This window comes from Pyrus communis, chromosome 9, assembly GCF_041283825.1.
Source record: "Pyrus communis isolate YQ-2024b chromosome 9, ASM4128382v1, whole genome shotgun sequence".
NCBI classification, from domain to species: domain Eukaryota; kingdom Viridiplantae; phylum Streptophyta; class Magnoliopsida; order Rosales; family Rosaceae; genus Pyrus; species Pyrus communis.
This window is the reverse complement of record NC_142573.1, coordinates 5,669,506-5,688,126: the sequence shown is the minus strand read 5'-3', so window position 1 is coordinate 5,688,126 and position 18,621 is coordinate 5,669,506. Positions and strand designations below refer to the sequence as shown.

At 32.9% G+C, this 18,621-nt stretch overlaps 2 protein-coding genes across 27 annotated transcripts; one reads left to right on the top strand and one right to left on the bottom strand.

Moving 5' to 3' along the window:
- Window positions 1–818: 818 nt before the first annotated feature.
- On the top strand, window positions 819–3,592 carry LOC137740363 (F-box/LRR-repeat protein At3g58900). Its single transcript, XM_068480233.2, has 3 exons — window positions 819–1,789; window positions 2,642–2,815; window positions 2,932–3,592. The coding sequence occupies exons 1-3, from the start codon at window positions 857–859 to the stop codon at window positions 3,262–3,264; spliced, it is 1,440 nt and encodes a 479-aa protein (XP_068336334.2). The 5' UTR covers window positions 819–856; the 3' UTR covers window positions 3,265–3,592.
- A 1,235-nt stretch (window positions 3,593–4,827) lies between these two features.
- On the bottom strand, window positions 4,828–18,035 carry LOC137733304 (uncharacterized). 26 transcript variants are annotated; one of them, XM_088700198.1, is made up of 11 exons: window positions 17,851–18,034; window positions 17,632–17,687; window positions 16,223–16,338; window positions 15,706–15,822; window positions 14,823–14,948; window positions 14,632–14,669; window positions 13,939–14,428; window positions 12,444–13,826; window positions 8,591–8,637; window positions 7,583–7,668; window positions 4,828–6,292 (listed from the first exon to the last, which is right to left on the bottom strand). In XM_088700198.1, the coding sequence occupies exons 7-10, from the start codon at window positions 14,375–14,377 to the stop codon at window positions 7,648–7,650; spliced, it is 1,890 nt and encodes a 629-aa protein (XP_088556324.1). In that variant the 5' UTR covers window positions 14,378–14,428; window positions 14,632–14,669; window positions 14,823–14,948; window positions 15,706–15,822; window positions 16,223–16,338; window positions 17,632–17,687; window positions 17,851–18,034; the 3' UTR covers window positions 4,828–6,292; window positions 7,583–7,647. The 26 variants fall into 26 exon arrangements, with proteins under 26 accessions (XP_088556324.1, XP_088556325.1, XP_088556312.1 ...); XM_088700199.1 differs by having other exon boundaries at window positions 4,828–6,283; XM_088700186.1 differs by lacking the exons at window positions 4,828–6,292; window positions 7,583–7,668 and adding exons at window positions 9,113–9,187; window positions 9,321–12,332 and having other exon boundaries at window positions 8,587–8,637; window positions 17,851–18,032.
- Window positions 18,036–18,621: the final 586 nt, after the last annotated feature.

Sequence of the window (18,621 nt, the reverse complement as noted above, 5' to 3'; positions counted from 1 at the left end):
GCTGGGGTGCTTCGTTGAGTGTGTGGGTGTAAGTCGATTGGAAAGGGGAAAGGGAGAGTGAGTTAAGAGAGATCCGAGAGTGAAAGAGTGAAAGTTGACAAGGGGAGGAAGGAGGGAGAAGTAAGCGAGGGTTTGCCACATGGCAGCCAAGGAAGAGAGGGGAACTAGGGGACCAAAGCAAAGGGGACCCCTTGGGCACACCATTTAACACCAAAAAGCAATATTTTAAACAAATAAACCCTAACCAAAGTGAAAGTACAGAAATACCCTTCCGTTCCGTAAATTACGGGACGGGTTGTCACACAACTTGTTTATGCCATGCCAACGGAGATATATTTTCATATGCTCATAACACAAGTTAATACATAACGTGTTATAATATAAATAGAGAAAAATATATAGTTTTAGTGTTGCTCTATTTATATTATGACACCTATATTATAACACATAGTATATGGCGCGTGGTGTTTGAAAATGGTGAGTTTGTGTGATTGTGATCATGGGTAGGGTGAAATTATCCATAGCCTCTCTGGGCCTGGAATGATGGATAAGTGTGGCTTGCCACTAGTTGTCTTCCTTTTAAAAGAGGAAAAATAAAGCCATTTAGTATTACAATCTAGTGATATTCTTCTTCACTTGTAAGTGAGAGGTTTTAGGTTCGATTCTCGCCAAAGGCGAATTTGAACCACACTATTACTAGCTCATTATGAGGCTTAACCCACTTTATCATTTTTTTTATTATAGATAATATCGTTTGTTAAAAAAAAAAAAATATTTTTTTTGGGTCACAGTAAAATGCAAATTACCAATTAAAAATGCTTTTCCGATTGCAGAAACATTTTACACGAGAGAGGAGATGGAAGAAGAAGAGGCAAACGATCAAAACCGAAGCCTAAACGATCTGCCGGAGGACCTCCTCCTCCGCATCCTCACCTTCCTCCCCACATTAGCATCCGTCCAAACCTCCATCATCTCCCAAAAATGGCGCCCTCTCTGGTCCCTCGTCCCCTCCCTCGATTTCAGATTCGAACTCTTCCCGCCGCGCGAGCTGCCGTTGGACACTTGCCAGTTCTACGCCGAGTTCGTCGACCGCGTTCTAATTTCCCGCCCCAATTCTCCCGTCCACACTTTCTGCCTCACTTTCATCTTCCACGATCACTACCACTCCCACGTCGACTCCTGGGTGCGATCCGCCGTCACCCACCTCCGCGCCCGGGAGCTCCACCTCGACTTCTTCATCCACAGAGATTTTCATAACGACGAAACCCATAATTACCATTACGATTTCCCTTTCTCTTTTCTGAGAAATGGGTGTGTTGAGAAATTGAGCCTCACGCGGTGTTTTCTCACTCTGCCGGCGAAATTGTCCACCATGCGATTTTGGACGATTCGGTCCTTGCTTCTCGATATGGTTTGTTTGGAGGACCAGATGATGAATGATTTGATATTGGGTTGCCCTAATTTGGAAGATTTGGAGCTTCAAAACTGTTGGGGACATCATCACTTGAAGATATGTAGCAAAAGGCTCAAGAGGCTGGCATTTGGGTTCTTCTATGATTCCGAAATCAGAGAGACTGTTTCGATTGATTGCCCAAATCTTTGTTCGATTAGCTTTGATTGCTGTAGCTTTTACAGGTTTTCCCTGAAGAATGCTGCGTCCCTGGTTTATTTTCGTGTCCAGATTGTGAACATAATGGAACGTTACTATGACTTGTGGAGCAGGACGGTTAAGCTAATTGAGCAAGCGCCTAATCTTAAGCATCTCGATGCACTAAATTGGTGGTTTAAGGTAACTTTTATTTATTTATCATCTCTGTGCTGATCAAACAAAGCCTTTCGATCTCGATCATGTTTTTTTCTTTCTTTGTGGTAATTGTGTCAAAGATTTGAGTAATATGTAGCAGTATGGTTGGTGTTCTGATCATGTAGAAAGCTTCTTATAGTCATAGATAGGCTAAATTCTTGTGTTTTCGCATTTGGTGAATTAGCCGTGTATTTTCGAATGAGATTGATAGAGACAACAACATGATAGATAGTGAGGCTCTTTAGCTTGTCACTGAATCTAAGAGTCGACTGAAAGATGGAAAAGGTAAGTAGTTGTTGAAACTCTCCTTAGTTTTGTAAGCATTTGGTCTAGACTGAGGGAAGTGGATACCAATTGGTCATTAGGTTTCTGCTGCTGCCATTGTGACACCATAGGTGAGTCTGTTAAGAAACGTAAAACTTCACTCGGCTTATTGTTCCTCATTACCTGTAGTGCAATAGGTTTTTAAACTCATAACAGGTATGGAGCACTCATTAAGAACGGTGTGAGTGTGAGATAGTTACATGATATGCGACTTTGTTAAGATAATTTAAACCTCTCTTCACTTTGGGTATGAAGTTCTCATTCGGAATGTATCTTTAGTCACTTTCTAACTTTGTCCACCTCACTTGTGTGCAACATTACATTCTTAGATAATTTTCAGATGGTCAATCTCTTTGCTTTAACCTCCATGAACAGGGGATTTTTCAAGTTTCATTTTTTACTGCTTAGCCTCTTTTGCCTTTTTTCTCCTACATACGATAACTGGTTTGTAATGGGCTATGTTGTTGAACATCTTCTTATATTCCTAATCGTTTTCTTTGCATATGCCCTCAGTTTCTGACATCAACGGACTCCTTCCCCGAAAGTTTTATGCTCCACAATCTGAAGTTCTTAGAGCTACAAACAGGATTTACCAAGCATGATCTCATTGGCATGGCTGCACTGCTTAAACATTGTCCCAATCTGGAGACAATGATTCTAGAATACCCTTTCAAGTCCGGGGAAGATGTGAGTATTTTTACAAACATAACTATAGCAATGCTTGATGTTTCAGTGTTACTATTGCTTATCATTCTTTTTTATGTTCCTTGCTGCACATTAAAACTTGATGTTCTAATTTCCAGGAGAGTTTACCAGAAGAGTTGTCGGATAAATCAGTTGAGTTTAGCATCCCAAGTCTCAAGCAAGTTACAATCAAACCGTATACAGGAACAGAAGATGAAGGTAATTTTGTGAAAATCTTGACTGAGCAAGGAGTTGTCCTAGAAAAGATTGTACTTGTTCCTGGCCAAGTTGGCGAGAACGGAATAGTTCTGATGCAGGTTCCCCCAATCGTTCTGTATAAAAAGGATTCACAAAGTTGGAAGTACTCTCTCCTCCGCAACGCCAGATATACTCTGAGCTTTAAATTGGGAATCCATCGGCTCAGCCAGTTTCCGTGTTATTTCTTAGATTAGATGATAATTGCATAGATCAAATTTTATCTGGGGTTTGATTACGATTATCTTCCGTTTTGTTTCGTCATAGAAATGGCATGTTTTTATTGGAGATAGTAGCTAGGGTTGCAAAACGTTTCCATCATGTTCCCTCTTTCATTTTTTGATTCCACAAGAATTGGTATTGTTTACATTGTCATTTTTTTACGACATACAATGGGATAATCTATACGAATTCATCAATCTTTTAAAAAAAAAATCATCTAAACATGTGCAGGGGGAGACTATGAACTTTGAATCCAGCGAGTTAAAGAGGAATGTCCTATCCACTAGGACAATCCATTATTTCAAACCCGACCCGTTTGATACTCAACAAGAAATCTAGTTGTATACAGGTTTTAAGGAAAAATAGGTACTTAAGAAAAAGTACCAAGCCCAACCCGTTTTCTTTGGACTAAGCTACAATTTGTGGGTCGATACAAGTACAAGGATTGTACATTTATTTACACATTTGCCTTATTGCACAAGGCCTAAGCCTACCTGACTCGTTTGCCGGAAAGGTCACTGGAAGTTTGCCGAAATTTTTTGGTCGCCAGAACATTGCCGGAACATGTTTCCATTCCCCGGAATTTTTTTAGGCCCGAAATTTTCGCCGGAATCCAACCACCTTGCCAAATTTTTTTTACCTCCGGTCACTTTGATTGATGGTGGCTTATATATTAACATTTCAATAAAATATAAAAATATGGTAGTGTTATCCACACATTTCTTTTTACCCTGCACGCACCTCTCTATTCCATGAGTTAAATTCTAAGTTAATTTCATAGAGGCCGGACCAGATTATTTCAATTCTGAGTTAAATTTCGTGCAATATGAGTTTATATAGAGAGATCTCAATTATATTCTTTTGTTTAATTTTCAGTATTATTGCTTCCGTTAAACTACTTTATATTCCGATGCCCAATTCTATCCTACATCACACCCAACCATAACCCATGGCTGCCACTCATTTACAAATGCCTTCAGTACACATAAAACTTTAAATTCCGTATTTGAATCTCATTACGTGTTTATATATGTCTATAAACTAAAATTCATAGATTTTTATTGTATGTCTGAGTTACACATATTTTGTAAAATTTAATTTCTGAAATGGAAAAACAAAATGACCCTGCCCCACTGCACTGAAGAACAATTTACTTTGTTTTTACTAGATTAATTACTAGCCTGTTGTGAGACCAAACTCACTCCCTCTCTTTAGTATAGAAAATATCTTTTGTTCAAAAAAAAAAAAAAAAAAAAAAAAAATCCAAACAAACACTGTAGAAGGGGTGGGCTTAGTCTTATAATGAGTTGACAATAGTATGGTCCAGACCATAGTATTAAGTGGCGAGACGCTACCGTTTAATTAATGAGACTCTCAAAGTGAGACTTTCAATAGACTCTCCGTCACCTCATAAGTTTTGTTTTATAATGTTGACATGAAAATTCTGCCAAAAATGAGATGGCGGAAAGTTCATGAAAAATCTTACTTTTTAAGAGAGTCTTGTTATCATTTCTCTTAATTAATTTCTTCTAATGATATTTTTCTTTCTTTTCATCAGTTTGGTGAGAAACAAAATATTAATAAAAATTAAATAGAAGTTTCCACTAAAGGAAAGGGCACACAAAATATAGTTTCTATTTGCACACGTCTCTTTGTTCGTGTTCAAGGTAAATTAGCCCATCACCCGAAACCCTAGATTTCAGAAAATTGGCTGCCGTAGAGGTTAATCCCGAGAGCTGTAGCTTCATAGATCGGGATAAAGACCAAAAGCAAAGAATTAATGAGGCAAAGGACAATCAACAATCTTCCAGATGAAATATTGCACCATATACTCTCCTTCCTACCCCCAAATATATTGAACAAACAAGTGCTTTGTTCTTCAAATGAAGTTCTTTATGAACTACATTTCATGTTCTCGACTTCAACCGGGTTCGTTCTCCAATTCCGTGGAACGTCGATGAAAATGAAATCAAGAAAGTATTTGATCGGCTAATGAAATCTTTGGAATCCATTCAACGAGTATTGTTTAGCCGCCCTGAAAACTCTATCATAAAGGCTTTTTGATTTCGGGTCCATTGTGCTTTTCTTGTTTAGATGATTGCATTTGTCGAGTGGTGGAGTATAGAGTTGAAGTGTGACAGGTTTGATTTGCCTAATTGTGTATTTAAGTGTGATTCCTCGAGGACTCTCACATTAAGTAAAGCCAGTTACATTCCAATTTCTCCTCAGCCAGCAGAAGATACAAAATCTAGGTTTTGTTTTTCATCTTCTCTTGTTAAGGCCACTGGTCTTCGTTTGCTTCACACTTTGTCTCTAACTTAAGTGGATATCTTGGAGACTTGGATAGTGATTGGGCTGTGGATTTATTTTCAGATTCGTCATTCCCCTTCCTCGAAAATTTGGCTATCAATACTTGCAAAGGAATGACGGATCTTAAAATTAGTTGTTCTAAACCCAAAGATGTACAAGTTATTACTATGATTTACATAACTTGGACATCTCTGGAATGGGACTAACTTGTACATCTCTGGAACGACACTTGAGAATTTGCTAGTCAAATATTGTTTTGAAAAGCACAACGACGACAAAAGTTGGGGTCAACATCTTCGCCCCCAATCTAACATCCTTTGGGTGCTCAATCCAGAGCTTCCCAAAACTGAGAGCATGTAACATATATTTAGAAGTAGACTAGTAATAGTGCCCGCGCGTTGCTGCGGGTCTTAAAACTATTGGACATAAAAGAAGAAAACAGTCAATGCAAACTTGTAATGGATAGTTTGTAATTAACAGGTTTTTAGTATGTTCATCTATTTAAACACAGAAAATATAATAAGAAAAAGAAGTAGAGTGTTGGCAGAAAGTGATGTAAGTTGCGGCATACCTGTAGTCAAGTCTGTGTAATTGATTTTAGTTGTGAACACCGGTAACATGTACAACTCAGAGAACAAAAAACAGCAGAAACTGAAGAAGAAAATGATGTGCACATAGAACATACTGCAGTAACTATAAATTAAGGTTAGAAGTGTTTTAATAGTGATATAAATTTGTGGTGAAGAATTATGTATAAGAGGATAACTGCTTTTATGAGTGTGAGTATATAACACGTCAAAACGATTATTAATAATTAACGAAATATTTGAAGTAAAAAAATTTACATTTGATGTTGAAATTCGAGATAATAAATGTAGCTGTAACTTATTAGAAGTGTTTAAATTGGCATTAACCGGTCGATAACAGTTTGTTCAATTATATTGAATATGATTAGACCATGTTACGATACGATGTTATAGGAAAACGAAGAAAAACTTATATAAGCTATTAGAAACAAAATATAATTGTAAATATAAAGTTGTGTCATTTGATTCTAAATAAGCATGTATATACTGACAGCAAAACGAAATCATTAGGGTTTTATCCAAATTAGGAAAAATCTAAAATAAAAATTGAAAGACAACCTTAGATGAAAAAAAAAAGACTAACACTGTGAATTCTTAGCCCCCCGACTATCCATTGCATTTGGTAATTTTTTAATTTATACAAATAAAGAGTAAGTGAAATTGGATGCATACCTGGGATGAGAATTTGAATAATGTTTCAGAAAATATAAGTTTGTTGCAATTTAGTACAACAAAAATGAAAATTGATGTCTTTTGCAATAAAATATATTTAGTGATAGTGTTATATAAGACTTAGAAAAGTATTGCAAATCATGCTATGATTAAATAGTAGTTTATTTGGCAATATTATAATTTTTAAAACAAAGTTAAATGTTGGCGATCTAAGACGGATCAGATTTACGTAAATTGGTAAACTTAGGTTTAATTATATGGAGTAAGAATCATCATTTCCGTCTTTTCTCTTCAGAGGAATTAACTATTACCAATTTATATAGATACTTTCTTCTTCTAACTTATTGTGAATACATGGTTAATTATTTGTTTGTCTAGCAAAAGGTTTAAGGCTAACATTTGGAAGTATAAACAGACATCCTTCCATTAAAGATAAATCCTGTCCATATTTTGTAAATCTGTGAAAGAACATATTAGATTAAAATATGTGGACATGGTATATCTCTAGTGAAAATGTCTACTTTTATACTTTTGGATGTTCAATTTAGCCCTTCAATATGCAAGCAAGTAATTTGTCATGTATTTAGATCATGTGAAAAGAAGATGGTTTGTATATATATTAGTAATAGCTAATTCCTCTGAAGAGAAAGCTTAGTAAAAATTGTAATTAAACGTAAAGCATTAACAAAACAAAATTAATAAAGTATTAATTAATTTTACATACCTTTGAATGTTTGCCTCTTCATTGTTTGAAAATGTATTTGTCAGCACTGTAAGCTCGTTGCTGAATTAGCAATTTTTTTTTCCTTCCTAAAATTGTAAAATAAAGTGTTAAAAAAAAAGTTTTATGGCAATTAATTATAATATATAATAATTAGTTGACATCGATGGAAAAATGGTGTCATACGTAGGAAGAAAGTATAAAAACCAAATTTGAATGTAAGAAATAAAAAACAATTTGTAATTCATTATCATGCATTGTTATCTGTTTTATGGTAAACATAAAAGATGAAAGGTTTAAGGAACTTTAGACAATTCTTCTATTACAACATGGAAATATTCTCATGGAAAAAACATAATCGAACCATGGAACTAATTATCTCACAAATAATGATTGTATGGATACCTAAGACAAAACTGAACCAGATTTAAAGAATTGTACAGAGAGATGTTTTATAGCTTTCATATGATCATCAATTAAGTTTTGCATAATTATGTCCCATAATTTTTAGGAATGAAACAAACACATATAGCACTCATACTCTGAACTGAAAATATTCTTTAATTTCTTCAGTAATAACGTTGTTAAGGGAGAGAATGAAATTGGAATTTTATATTTTGGAGATTTTAGTGCACACATACATATCACATGTGCACGGAAAGCAGATTGAATTCAAATTGCAATTATATCCTCAATTGGCAATCTAAGATTTTACCATCTAAAAAAAGTAGACTTTTACAAATTTATGTAGTTTATTGTTTTATGAACTGAAATCCCTGTCAAAAGAATGTAATGACGGATGAGGAATTACAATTTCATACCAACATGAGCCTTGAAATGTTACATCTATAAATTCTGAGTTGAAGGAACCCAAAAGTTGAATTCGTAGCTTTCAAAGAGATGCAAAATTTTTCCTAAACTATTAAAGGTCAGGCTCATGACACATAATCTCTAAGCAGCCAAAGAAGAAAAAAACTAAAAGCTAAGATATTGTAAGTACATTTCAACTACCTTAGGTAAAGCAATGACATAGGCCTGATGTTCCAATGATGCAAAACCTGTAAAGTTGGGCAATTAGAAAAATTAATTCTTTTGGTTATAAATATTCAATTAGATACATTTTAAATAAGAACCAGACAAAAAATGCACATAAACGTGAGTTATGAAGATTGAGACAGCATAGAGGAAATGAAATAGACCTCATCAAGAGTAATACTATTGTAGTTTGTAGAAGGTGCCCAATCCTTAATGTCTTCAATTAGATTCATTTTAAATAGGATCAGCTGCTGCTATTTTTTCGATGTAGGACAATCGGTTCCTAAAGTTTCCCCAATAGAAAACTCTAACTCTAAAATATGATTATATATCAGAATTTATAAACAAAGTCAGAGGAAACATTATGATTATTGAGCTAGTATTGAATAATGGGTACAAAACTGAAACTTTTGGATGGTCAACCTTGTTTGCAGATGAAATTAAGCATCCCGAAAAACCAAAACAAATCAATTTAACATAAAAGTTTGTACTACTCACCTCAAATCGGCCGGAGAACTCATAATGGAATTTCTACCTCGCAATTTTTCCTTAACCTTTTCCATCTCAGTATTTCTAAATAGGACATGGATTCTATAACATTAGTTAAAGAAAAAATTTATCTATACTACACATATGTAGATCAACTCCCAATAAATTAAGATGAAATCAAGGTATGGAATATATTAATTTAGGGTTGGAAAATCACCTCGAAATTTCAGTCGACAGAGATTGAGCAAGAAAGCCGAGAGACGAAGACATTGGGAGAGATGGAAGAGAGAGAAGTGATTTGTGAGATGAGAAAGTGAGAGATGCAGAGTCTCTGAACTGAGTTAATTTTCTTGTAAATTTTGTAACACATCTTTAAAAACAATATTCAAAGTACAGTTTTTAACACTACTCTCTACATTTTCTATTAAAATTTTTAAACCTTCTCTTGATGTCACTCTTGATAATGCTACATATAATTGGCCATGTGTAAAAACAGGTTCTGGAAGATATAAACCAACTTGTTTAAGAGATTGTCCTTGACTTTTATTGATTGTCATTGCATAACATGCTCTAATTGGAAATTGACGTCTTTTGAAGATGAAAGGCCACTTATTTTCTGTAGCTGTAAGAGTGATTCTTGGTATAAAAACTTTATGACCAATATTAGTACCAGTAAGAATTTTAGCTTCAATAATTCTATCAAATAATTGAGTAACAATTAATCTAGTTCCATTACACAAACCTGAAGACTGATTTAAGTTTCGTAGTAGCATAATAGGCATTCCTATTTTTAATACCAAATTATGTGCAGGTAAACCATTGAATTCAAGCTTGTTTAAAAATTCTGTGGGGTACATTATTTCAAGATTTTCAACATTTGCATTTGAAGAACATAAAGAATCATAACTCAAAAATGTTTGTTGTTGTCCAGGTAATAAATTAATTATATAATTATTCACATCTGTAACAGTTGTATTTCGAGGTGTTATAATAGCTCTTTCCTTTAAATAAGCAAAATTGTCAAAAAAAGTTTCAAAACTCGGGTATGTTGCAGAAAAAATTGAATGGATAGCATTTGTAGAACAATCAATTATCAAATCTTGTGGTATTTGAATCAAAGATGAATCCCTATCAATTGAATTATTCACATTGTTTGCATCATTAATTTGTCCATCACCAATTTGTAGAATCCAATTTGCAAAAGAACTAATTTTATTTTTTTCTTCAATACTCAATCCATTTTTTGACAATCTCATATTTTCTTTCAAATGAAAAATTTTAAAATATGGCCATAAATAAGAACTATTCAATGAAGCATTTATTATATCCTCTTTAGTTCCTTGAGGAATAACAGGCAATATTTGTCGAAAATCACCACCCAATAAAAGAGTTTTTCCACCAAATGGAACATTTTTATCGAAAGCTTGTGAATTTGACAAAATATCCGAAAATGATTTATCCAATGCTTCAAAACAATATTTATGATTCATAGGTGCTTCATCCCATATAATTAAATCCGTTTTTTCAATTAATCCTGCAAGATGAGTTTTTTTCTTTATTGAACAAATTGAAGAATCAGTAATAATCAAAGGGATTTTAAATCTAGAATGGGCTGTTCTACCACCTGGTAATAATAATGATGCTATTCCTGATGATGCAACAGCTAGAACAATTTTACCGTCTGATCTAAGCTTACTTGTAATTGTATCCCATAAAAATGTTTTTCCAGTGCCTCCATGACCATAAACAAAGAATAGACCTCCTTTTTTTGCATTCACAGCATTTAAAACACAATCATAAACATGTTTTTGACCTTGGTTAAGCTGTGATTTCAAAAGTGCATGTTTCTTATAAAGTTCTTCACAATCATAATTTAATTCTTCTCTCAAAAGCCTATTTTGAATTTCTAACATTTTTTCTGCATTAGGCATGGGAAGATGATATTTTTTCAAAGAGGTAGATGCATTATTAAAAAGTAATTCTAATTCAAATAGCACTGAATTTTTTAATTCATGTTCTGGCACAATCATATCTGGAATTGCAAAAGTTTTTCGCAATTTATATAAAATGTCATCATACATGTTTTGCCAATGACTATCAAAAAGATTTTGAGGATTTGCTACATCACAAAATAAAATTATTGTGACAAACAATTGTCTCAATTGAGCAGATGATGCAATATGTGCAGCACTTGATAAAGCCTCAATCCATTCTTTATCATCACCTAATAGTCCTAATGATTTGCATGCAGAATGGTAGGAAGAATGTACAACACCATTAATTGTTTTTAAATCCTCAAAACTAATGGCGCCTTTTTTTAAATTCAAAAGCATTCTCAAATAATATAATTCGCCAGATGCAGGATGTACATATGCTATTCTGCCAATTGATGCTTTATATTTTCTTGGCTTCCAAGTTTTTTTCTTTACATCATACAAAAATTTTGTGGGAATTTGTGCATAAGTTAGTTCACGTGCGTTAGGAAAATTTTTGTTCAATTCAAACCAACTTGTTAACATTGTGTTTTCAAAAGCTTTTTGATTAATGATTGACTGTAGTGATTGATCAGCTGTAAAAACAACATTTTGTTCTAATGGTAAATGAACTGGTAATCGCTCTACAGAAGGCTCTCTATGATGTATGAAATATTGAAATAGTCTCCAAACAGCCTCATAAGGTGATATATATCTACAATTGAGGTATGCTAAAATCTCATCATTCAAATTTTCTTGAAAAACTAAACGTGCTCTATCTGAACATTTATTTACATATTTGAATAAATATTTTATAAGCATTGATTGACAACAGGATTCAACATTTATATGTGCATTATATTTTAGTAATAACTCTGCATTGTAAGGAACAACAAATCTATTATCAGCTTTTATGCCATTTTTAATCACAAATTTTTCTTCATCTTCACGACGTTTATAAACAGCAAAACCATTTGTGTCAAAAATTGTTTCGCTTTTATATGGCTTAGGAAAGTTTTTAGAACATTTATTTTCTCGCATGCAAGGTGATTTTGGATTAATACAACCACATGGACCATGAATCATAAACTGATTAACAGTTTCATAAAGTTGTGGATGCAAATTTTTATCAGGTAATTCAGCAGAAATAATTGAGTCTATATCTGATGCGCAAAAACATTTCACATTTGGTTTCAGCCATATTAACATATGAGAATGAGGTAAACCTCTTTTTTGAAACTCAACTGTGCAAACATCTGTTCATGAGGAAAAAATGAAAACAAAGAAAAGAATAAAAGTAAATTTTATAATAAATAAGAAAACTAAAAAGCTTGAAATAAGTGCTAGAATGAGTTTTAGTAACTTACTTGCTTGAATTTCTCCAAAAGGCTTCCCGGACTTGATGAAATCAATCATATGATCAAGCTTCATTTTGAAGATTCTAGAAATTATATCAGGTCTATCTTCAGGTTTGAATCCTGGCTTATTCTCAAACTCTCTTGTGATTTCTGGCCATTTAACATTACATGTAAATGTTATAAACAAATCAGGATGTCCGTATTCTCTACAAATAGCCATAGCATCTTGATAATTATTTATCACATATCTAGGACTTCCAGTATATGAAGCAGGTAATACAATTTTTTGTCCCAAATTATTTGCATCACTATCACCTTTTGAGAATGCATCATATATTCCTTTATAAACTTCACTTCTCAAATTTTTTTGATTTTGTCTAATATAATCTAATCTATCTTCTTCAAGTGTTGCAAAAGAATCGACCAAATATTGTTGAAAAAGTCTTCCTCCTCTTAACAATGTACTTAATGGTGGTTCTCGTTCTTGAATTTGATAAGCAATGAAAGCTCTCATGGGTATTCTTTGTCTTTTAGTTTTTTTACCTTTATAATTTTCATTCCATTTTAAATCTGGTCTATAACCATCTTCACCATATGGAAAAAGAATTGGATATTGCAGAGACATAAATTTAGGATTCAACTTTGTTACACGTTTTAATTCGTGACTTTTAGACTCTATAATAATATCTCGATTGGAATCATACAATCCTATATCTCCAACTATCAAACCACCTATTTCATCAGTTGTAGGTTGCTCATATTGTTTGCTATCATTTAATTGCCTGCCTAGCAAAGTCATTTTTAATGAAGAAAGAGCATCGTTTTCAAATTTATCTCTTGCCATTCGAAAAAGTTTAACCAATTCATTTGATGCATCAAACATTTTGATTAACCCTTCTACAATTGTTGGATCTAGGCTTTGATTGTTTCCATTGGAATTAAAAACTTTAAGTCGATTTTCCACCTCATTATATGTATCATAGACATACAGTTGAGCAAATTTTGGAGACTCATTATCAACAGGCAAAAGAGATCCCATTAAATGACAAACTTGACCACTGATTTTGAAAATATAAGGGCTTGATCCATTGTTAATTGAGTTATCAACTTTGGCTCCCATTGAAGTGAATGCAAACATTGAGTTATAAGTTCTAATATTTTGTCGAAATGATAAATTTTTTTGCCCTTTAGTTGGATCAAGCAAGTAATCTAAAAATGGTGGTGCTGGTTTTGGATTTGGAAACTTAATTTTTCCTTGTTGGCAACAAAGAGTGAAAACAGGTAGATCGTTTTTACACTTCGGTTTAAGAGACTCTTTTAGCCAAAAATAAGCACCACAATGAACACACTTATAACTTTTATCTCCTAAGTCCGCATATTCTTTAACAACTCCTACAAAAAAAGATACAAAAACAAAACAAAATGAGCGTAATATTATTTAGGCAATTAGAAAATTGAAATTCATGATATATCAAATTAATAGATGCATAAATTAAGAACTAACCTTTTCTATTCTTTTGAAAAAATGCTTGACCCTTGTTCATAAGATTATTATTCTGATCATCAAGGGTTTGTTGAGTATTTTTTGTAGATTGGTCTAATACATTGACAACCTTTTTTCCCTTTTTATCTCTTAAGAGAACATTTTTTTCAACAACAGTCATGCAATGTGATTCATTGATATTGGAAGAACTTATGTTTTCAACATCTTGTTGAACAGAAGATGTGCTAGTACCATCTTGGTAGTCAATGGCTGAGTTTTCCTGAATAATTGGACTACTCTTAGATAAGAAAACATCGACATGGTTTTGTATACAACTTATTCTACACACTCTTTTAAATTGTCTGTCATAGTCAGATAAAGCATAGGATTGATTATTGACAAACTTTTTCTCGTGTTCTGTATCATTAATTGTTAAAGCATTTGCAAGTCTTTTTGACATGATGGAATCAAATTGTAATACAAATTTGAAAACAAATTAGTGCAAACCACGCTGAAAAAAAGACAAAAAAATGAAAAAAAGAAGTATCAACAAACACATAATGTAAAGATTAAACAAATATATACTATAATGATTAAAAAGAATAGATCACCCAAATTTAAAAATGCGACTGGAAAAAAAAAGTTATAAAAAAAAAAGAAGATTAAAAAAAGTAAAGTTTAAAACTAAATAATTTAAAATTTAAAATTGCTTACCTTTAACAATTGAAATTTTAGAAAATACGATAGCCAATCTGTTCAAAAAGGCAAACAACAAACAATTATTACAATGGACAATAGAATTTAGTTCAGCAACAAATGGCAAGACACAAAATATAAAACAAATAATAAATAGAACTTAAAAAAATTTAAAAATTAACAAAGTAATAAGATAACTACATTCTTACTTCTTATAGTTCAGTTGTGAAACTATGCACTAATGCACCATGTAACCACAGAGCAAAATTTATTTTGCAGATAAGTTTTCAATGGGAGTATCACTTCTTACTTGTCTTATCCACGCTGAGTGGAAACTGCAAAGATCAACAGTATTAACAATGTTTATTCTCAATGAAACACAAATTACAAAAAATAAAAAAAGCCAATTGATTTTTACTAATACATGAATTATATAAATTGATGGCTAGATTATCAAATATATCGTCAGAAAATAGGAGCCCTAAAACTTTTTTAAACAATGGGTGACACAGAATTAACAAATACACATGTTCAAAGAAATGTATATGTTAACTAAAACAAAAATTGTTATCACAATAGAAAATTGTTTGTTGCAAACATCTAACTTTTTTAATAACACAGTATATGACTATAAAAAAGCATTTTACATATAATTTATCTATGATATTCACAGTTTTACTAAAAACGATAACACAGTTAACTACAAAAATAAAAACTATCTATGGTTCCAAGAATCATGATTAACACAACGTGGAACCGATGGGTTTAAAATGTATAAGCTAAAATTAAAAGTAACTTCTCAGATAAAAAGGTAATATACAGAGTAAAGGAAAAAAAAAAACAAAAAGACTATACTGCATAGATAACATTGATAAAAAAAACAAAACATTCTATTTTTATGATAATGTACTATCTAGTTATAAAATTATAACATAAAGTAGCTCAACATTATAACTTAAGTAAAGAAATATTTGAAAAGAATGATTTGATATACAATTTAGAGCCACAGTATTAACTACAATCAGACAATTGTCAAACAAAAGGAAGAAATATAATCTTGAACACAATATTAACAAAGTGAAAAGCACTTACAAACACAATCAATTGTCTGTAAACTTGACAGCTGAAAGCTAACTTGGCAGTTAAAATTAGAATAGGAACTGAGATGCAGCAAAGATTTTTTTTTTTTTTTTTTCAACCAAAATTAATCTGCAGATGATTGCAAACAAAGAAATAATTACTTCTCAAATAAATATAAAACGAATTTAAAATATTTCAAGGCTACTTTTAATAACAGCATAATAAAGATAAAGATTTTATCAACATGACTTTCAATTTTATGCAGGTTGGGATAATCCAATTTAAAAGAAAGGGATTTCTTCCCTAATTGTTGTGATAAGAATCACTTAAAGACAATAAGAACCACTCCAATTCATAATAGCAGAGTGTGCTCGTACATAAGAGATGCTTATGCAACCTCTGAACTTCTCAGAAGAAATGATGTTGATGCATTAGAGATTCATACAACTGGAAGGTACAGTTTCTTAATAATTGAAAAGTAAGCATACATGTTAACTACTATTAAGCTGATTGAGGGAAGAACTTTTACCACTTCTATGGATGTTCTATGCACGTTAATCTAATTGAGCTCAAAACTTCAACATTAATTCAAGCATAGGTAGTCACACTTTGCTAAGCCTTAATTTCTTCAAACACCAATATTTCCTGCAAGAAAAAACCGATTCACATTAGACAACGGCATTGAATACAGTAAAAAATCAACGAAACAGTCAATGCAATATGAAAAAACTTCAATATTACACCAACCAACCAATCGATCTACAAATTTTCTTCCTAATCAAAGAAAAAAGAAAAAGAATAAAATAGACAAACCACCTAAAACACCGCAATCAGCCAGAAAACCCACCTCTTCAGACGGCAGACGATCAACATGAACAGAGAAGCAAGGAAACACGAAGATCGAACATGGAAAAAAGCAGAGAAACAGAGAGTAGGCGAAAGCCAAAAGCAACGGAAGAAAATGAGAGAGGGTTCGAACACCTTCCCATATGTAGACTCACTCTACCAAGGGGCAAAATCGCCAATTCATGTAGCATCTTTTAAAGGGCTGAAAACTGTGCGTTAGATCAGGAGCAAAACCGGATTGGCACTGTTAACGAACAGTGCCAATCCGCTGAGCTTTAGTATATACTTGCTTGCCGATTTCAAATCACTCTAATTCTCATGCCATTTAACGGGTTTTGAATTGCTACTAACTTCTACAATTCTCAAATCACAAAATTCCAATAAGGGCATATGCCGAAACACAAAAAAAATCCATACAGTGATCATTTAAAGATTGACATACAAAAAAAATCCATAATTCAAACTTTAAAATGCAGAACAGACAAAGAAAACCCAAAAGTTAATCATGGCCATTTTTCTTCTTTTAAATTCCGGACAAAAATCAAACCACAGATAATTAGAACAACCAAACCCAAAAATTTCCCCAAAAAAAACCTGAACAACAATAAAATTAATTAGTCTAAACCTTAAACCGCAGCCATATCCTTCCTCAACAATTTTTAAATTTTAATTAAAACACAAAAAAAATGAAAAAAAGGTTAAACATAAATTATATAACCGTAGCCATATCCATTCGTCGGCAATCTTTCAATTTTAGTTAAAACGCAAAAATAATTAAAAAAAAACATAACAGGCACAGATCACATAATCGAAAAGAAGTTTCGCAACTCATCCACAATAATCAACAGCTAAATTAAACCCAAAAATTAATCATGATCATCCATTTGTATAGCTGGAAATGTTTAGCCCTTAATTAAAACACCAAAATAAAAAATTCCTCACTCACAGTACAAAACCGAAACATACAAAGCAAAACCCAAAAATTAATCATCAGTATTCCTCTTTTTTTTTTTTTTTTTTTTTTTTTTAAGTTTGAGGGAAAAATCAAAGCACAAACAAAAAAAAATAACACCAAAGAGATAAATTATATACCTGACCCAGAAAAAGCTAGGAAGAATAAAACCCTAAAACTTGAAGAAAAATGTTTCCTGCAACCGAAATGCAAAATCAGAGATAACAACCAGACGTAGAGCACGAAAAAACAAAGAAAACGCTGGGCTAAAAAGCCGAATAGCCCATATTCACAACAATCAATCATAAAATTTTCTTCCTAACCAAACAAAAAATAAACCAACACATGAATCAACATACCTGAACGGGAGCAATTCGTTTGTGCAAAACAGGGGAAAAAACGGCAAACACCTTCGAGAAGATCCGATCGGAACCGAAATCAAAAGACAGACGGGAAAACTAAAGAGAAACGGAACGACTGAGAGAAAAACGAAGAGGAAAAGAAAAAGTAGAAGATGCTTCTGGCATCTTTCCTATAAAACGCAACGTGGCCAAAGCTCAACCAAAAACCCAAAAAGCACCTTTCAAACGGGAGCAACAGCTGCAAACAAAAATGAAAGAGGGGCAAAATAGACCATTTACTGCACAATCCCACCAAAGTACAAAAACCATGAATAAAATGAGGGTTAAAACCGGATGGGCACTGTTAATGAACAGTGCCAATCCACCGGCTTTTAGTATATATAGAATGTTAGCTAGCAATGTGATTATTCATAATGTGGTCACTCTTCTCTCAGCATCATCCCAAGCTTGAATCCTTCATCTTCGGTTCTTCGGCTGTCTTCAGGTTAGTTCACCGTTTTTCTTTGTTGCTTGTTCACTTCCTTTGAGAAGATTATGTCAAATTCGCTGCCTAGCTTGGATGTTAATTTTAACTAATGCAGCTGCTGAAGTAAGCATCTCCTCAAACCAGCATGTTTTCATTTCTTAAAAACAAAATGCGATTCTGTGAAGAAGATGCATACCTTTGCTCAAGAGCTTCCCCGATAGCTTGAACATTCTGTTTGCCTGCCACCACAAACAAAATAGAAGCAGTCAAAGATCCATTGATCCAACTAAGGATCATTTGGT

Bases quoted from the DNA above. Each gene is read 5' to 3' on its own strand.
- LOC137740363 (XM_068480233.2), top strand. From the start codon at position 857: ATGGAAGAAGAAGAGGCAAACGATCAAAACCGAAGCCTAAACGATCTG. The intron at 1,790-2,641 runs GTAACTTTTATT...ATATGCCCTCAG, and splicing joins CACTAAATTGGTGGTTTAAG to TTTCTGACATCAACGGACTC. The intron at 2,816-2,931 runs GTGAGTATTTTT...TCTAATTTCCAG, and splicing joins CTTTCAAGTCCGGGGAAGAT to GAGAGTTTACCAGAAGAGTT.
- LOC137733304 (XM_088700180.1), bottom strand. From the start codon at position 14,377: ATGTCAAAAAGACTTGCAAATGCTTTAACAATTAATGATACAGAACAC. The intron at 13,827-13,938 runs GTTAGTTCTTAA...CTTTTTTTGTAG, and splicing joins TTTTCAAAAGAATAGAAAAG to GAGTTGTTAAAGAATATGCG. The intron at 12,333-12,443 runs GTAAGTTACTAA...CCTCATGAACAG, and splicing joins TTTTGGAGAAATTCAAGCAA to ATGTTTGCACAGTTGAGTTT.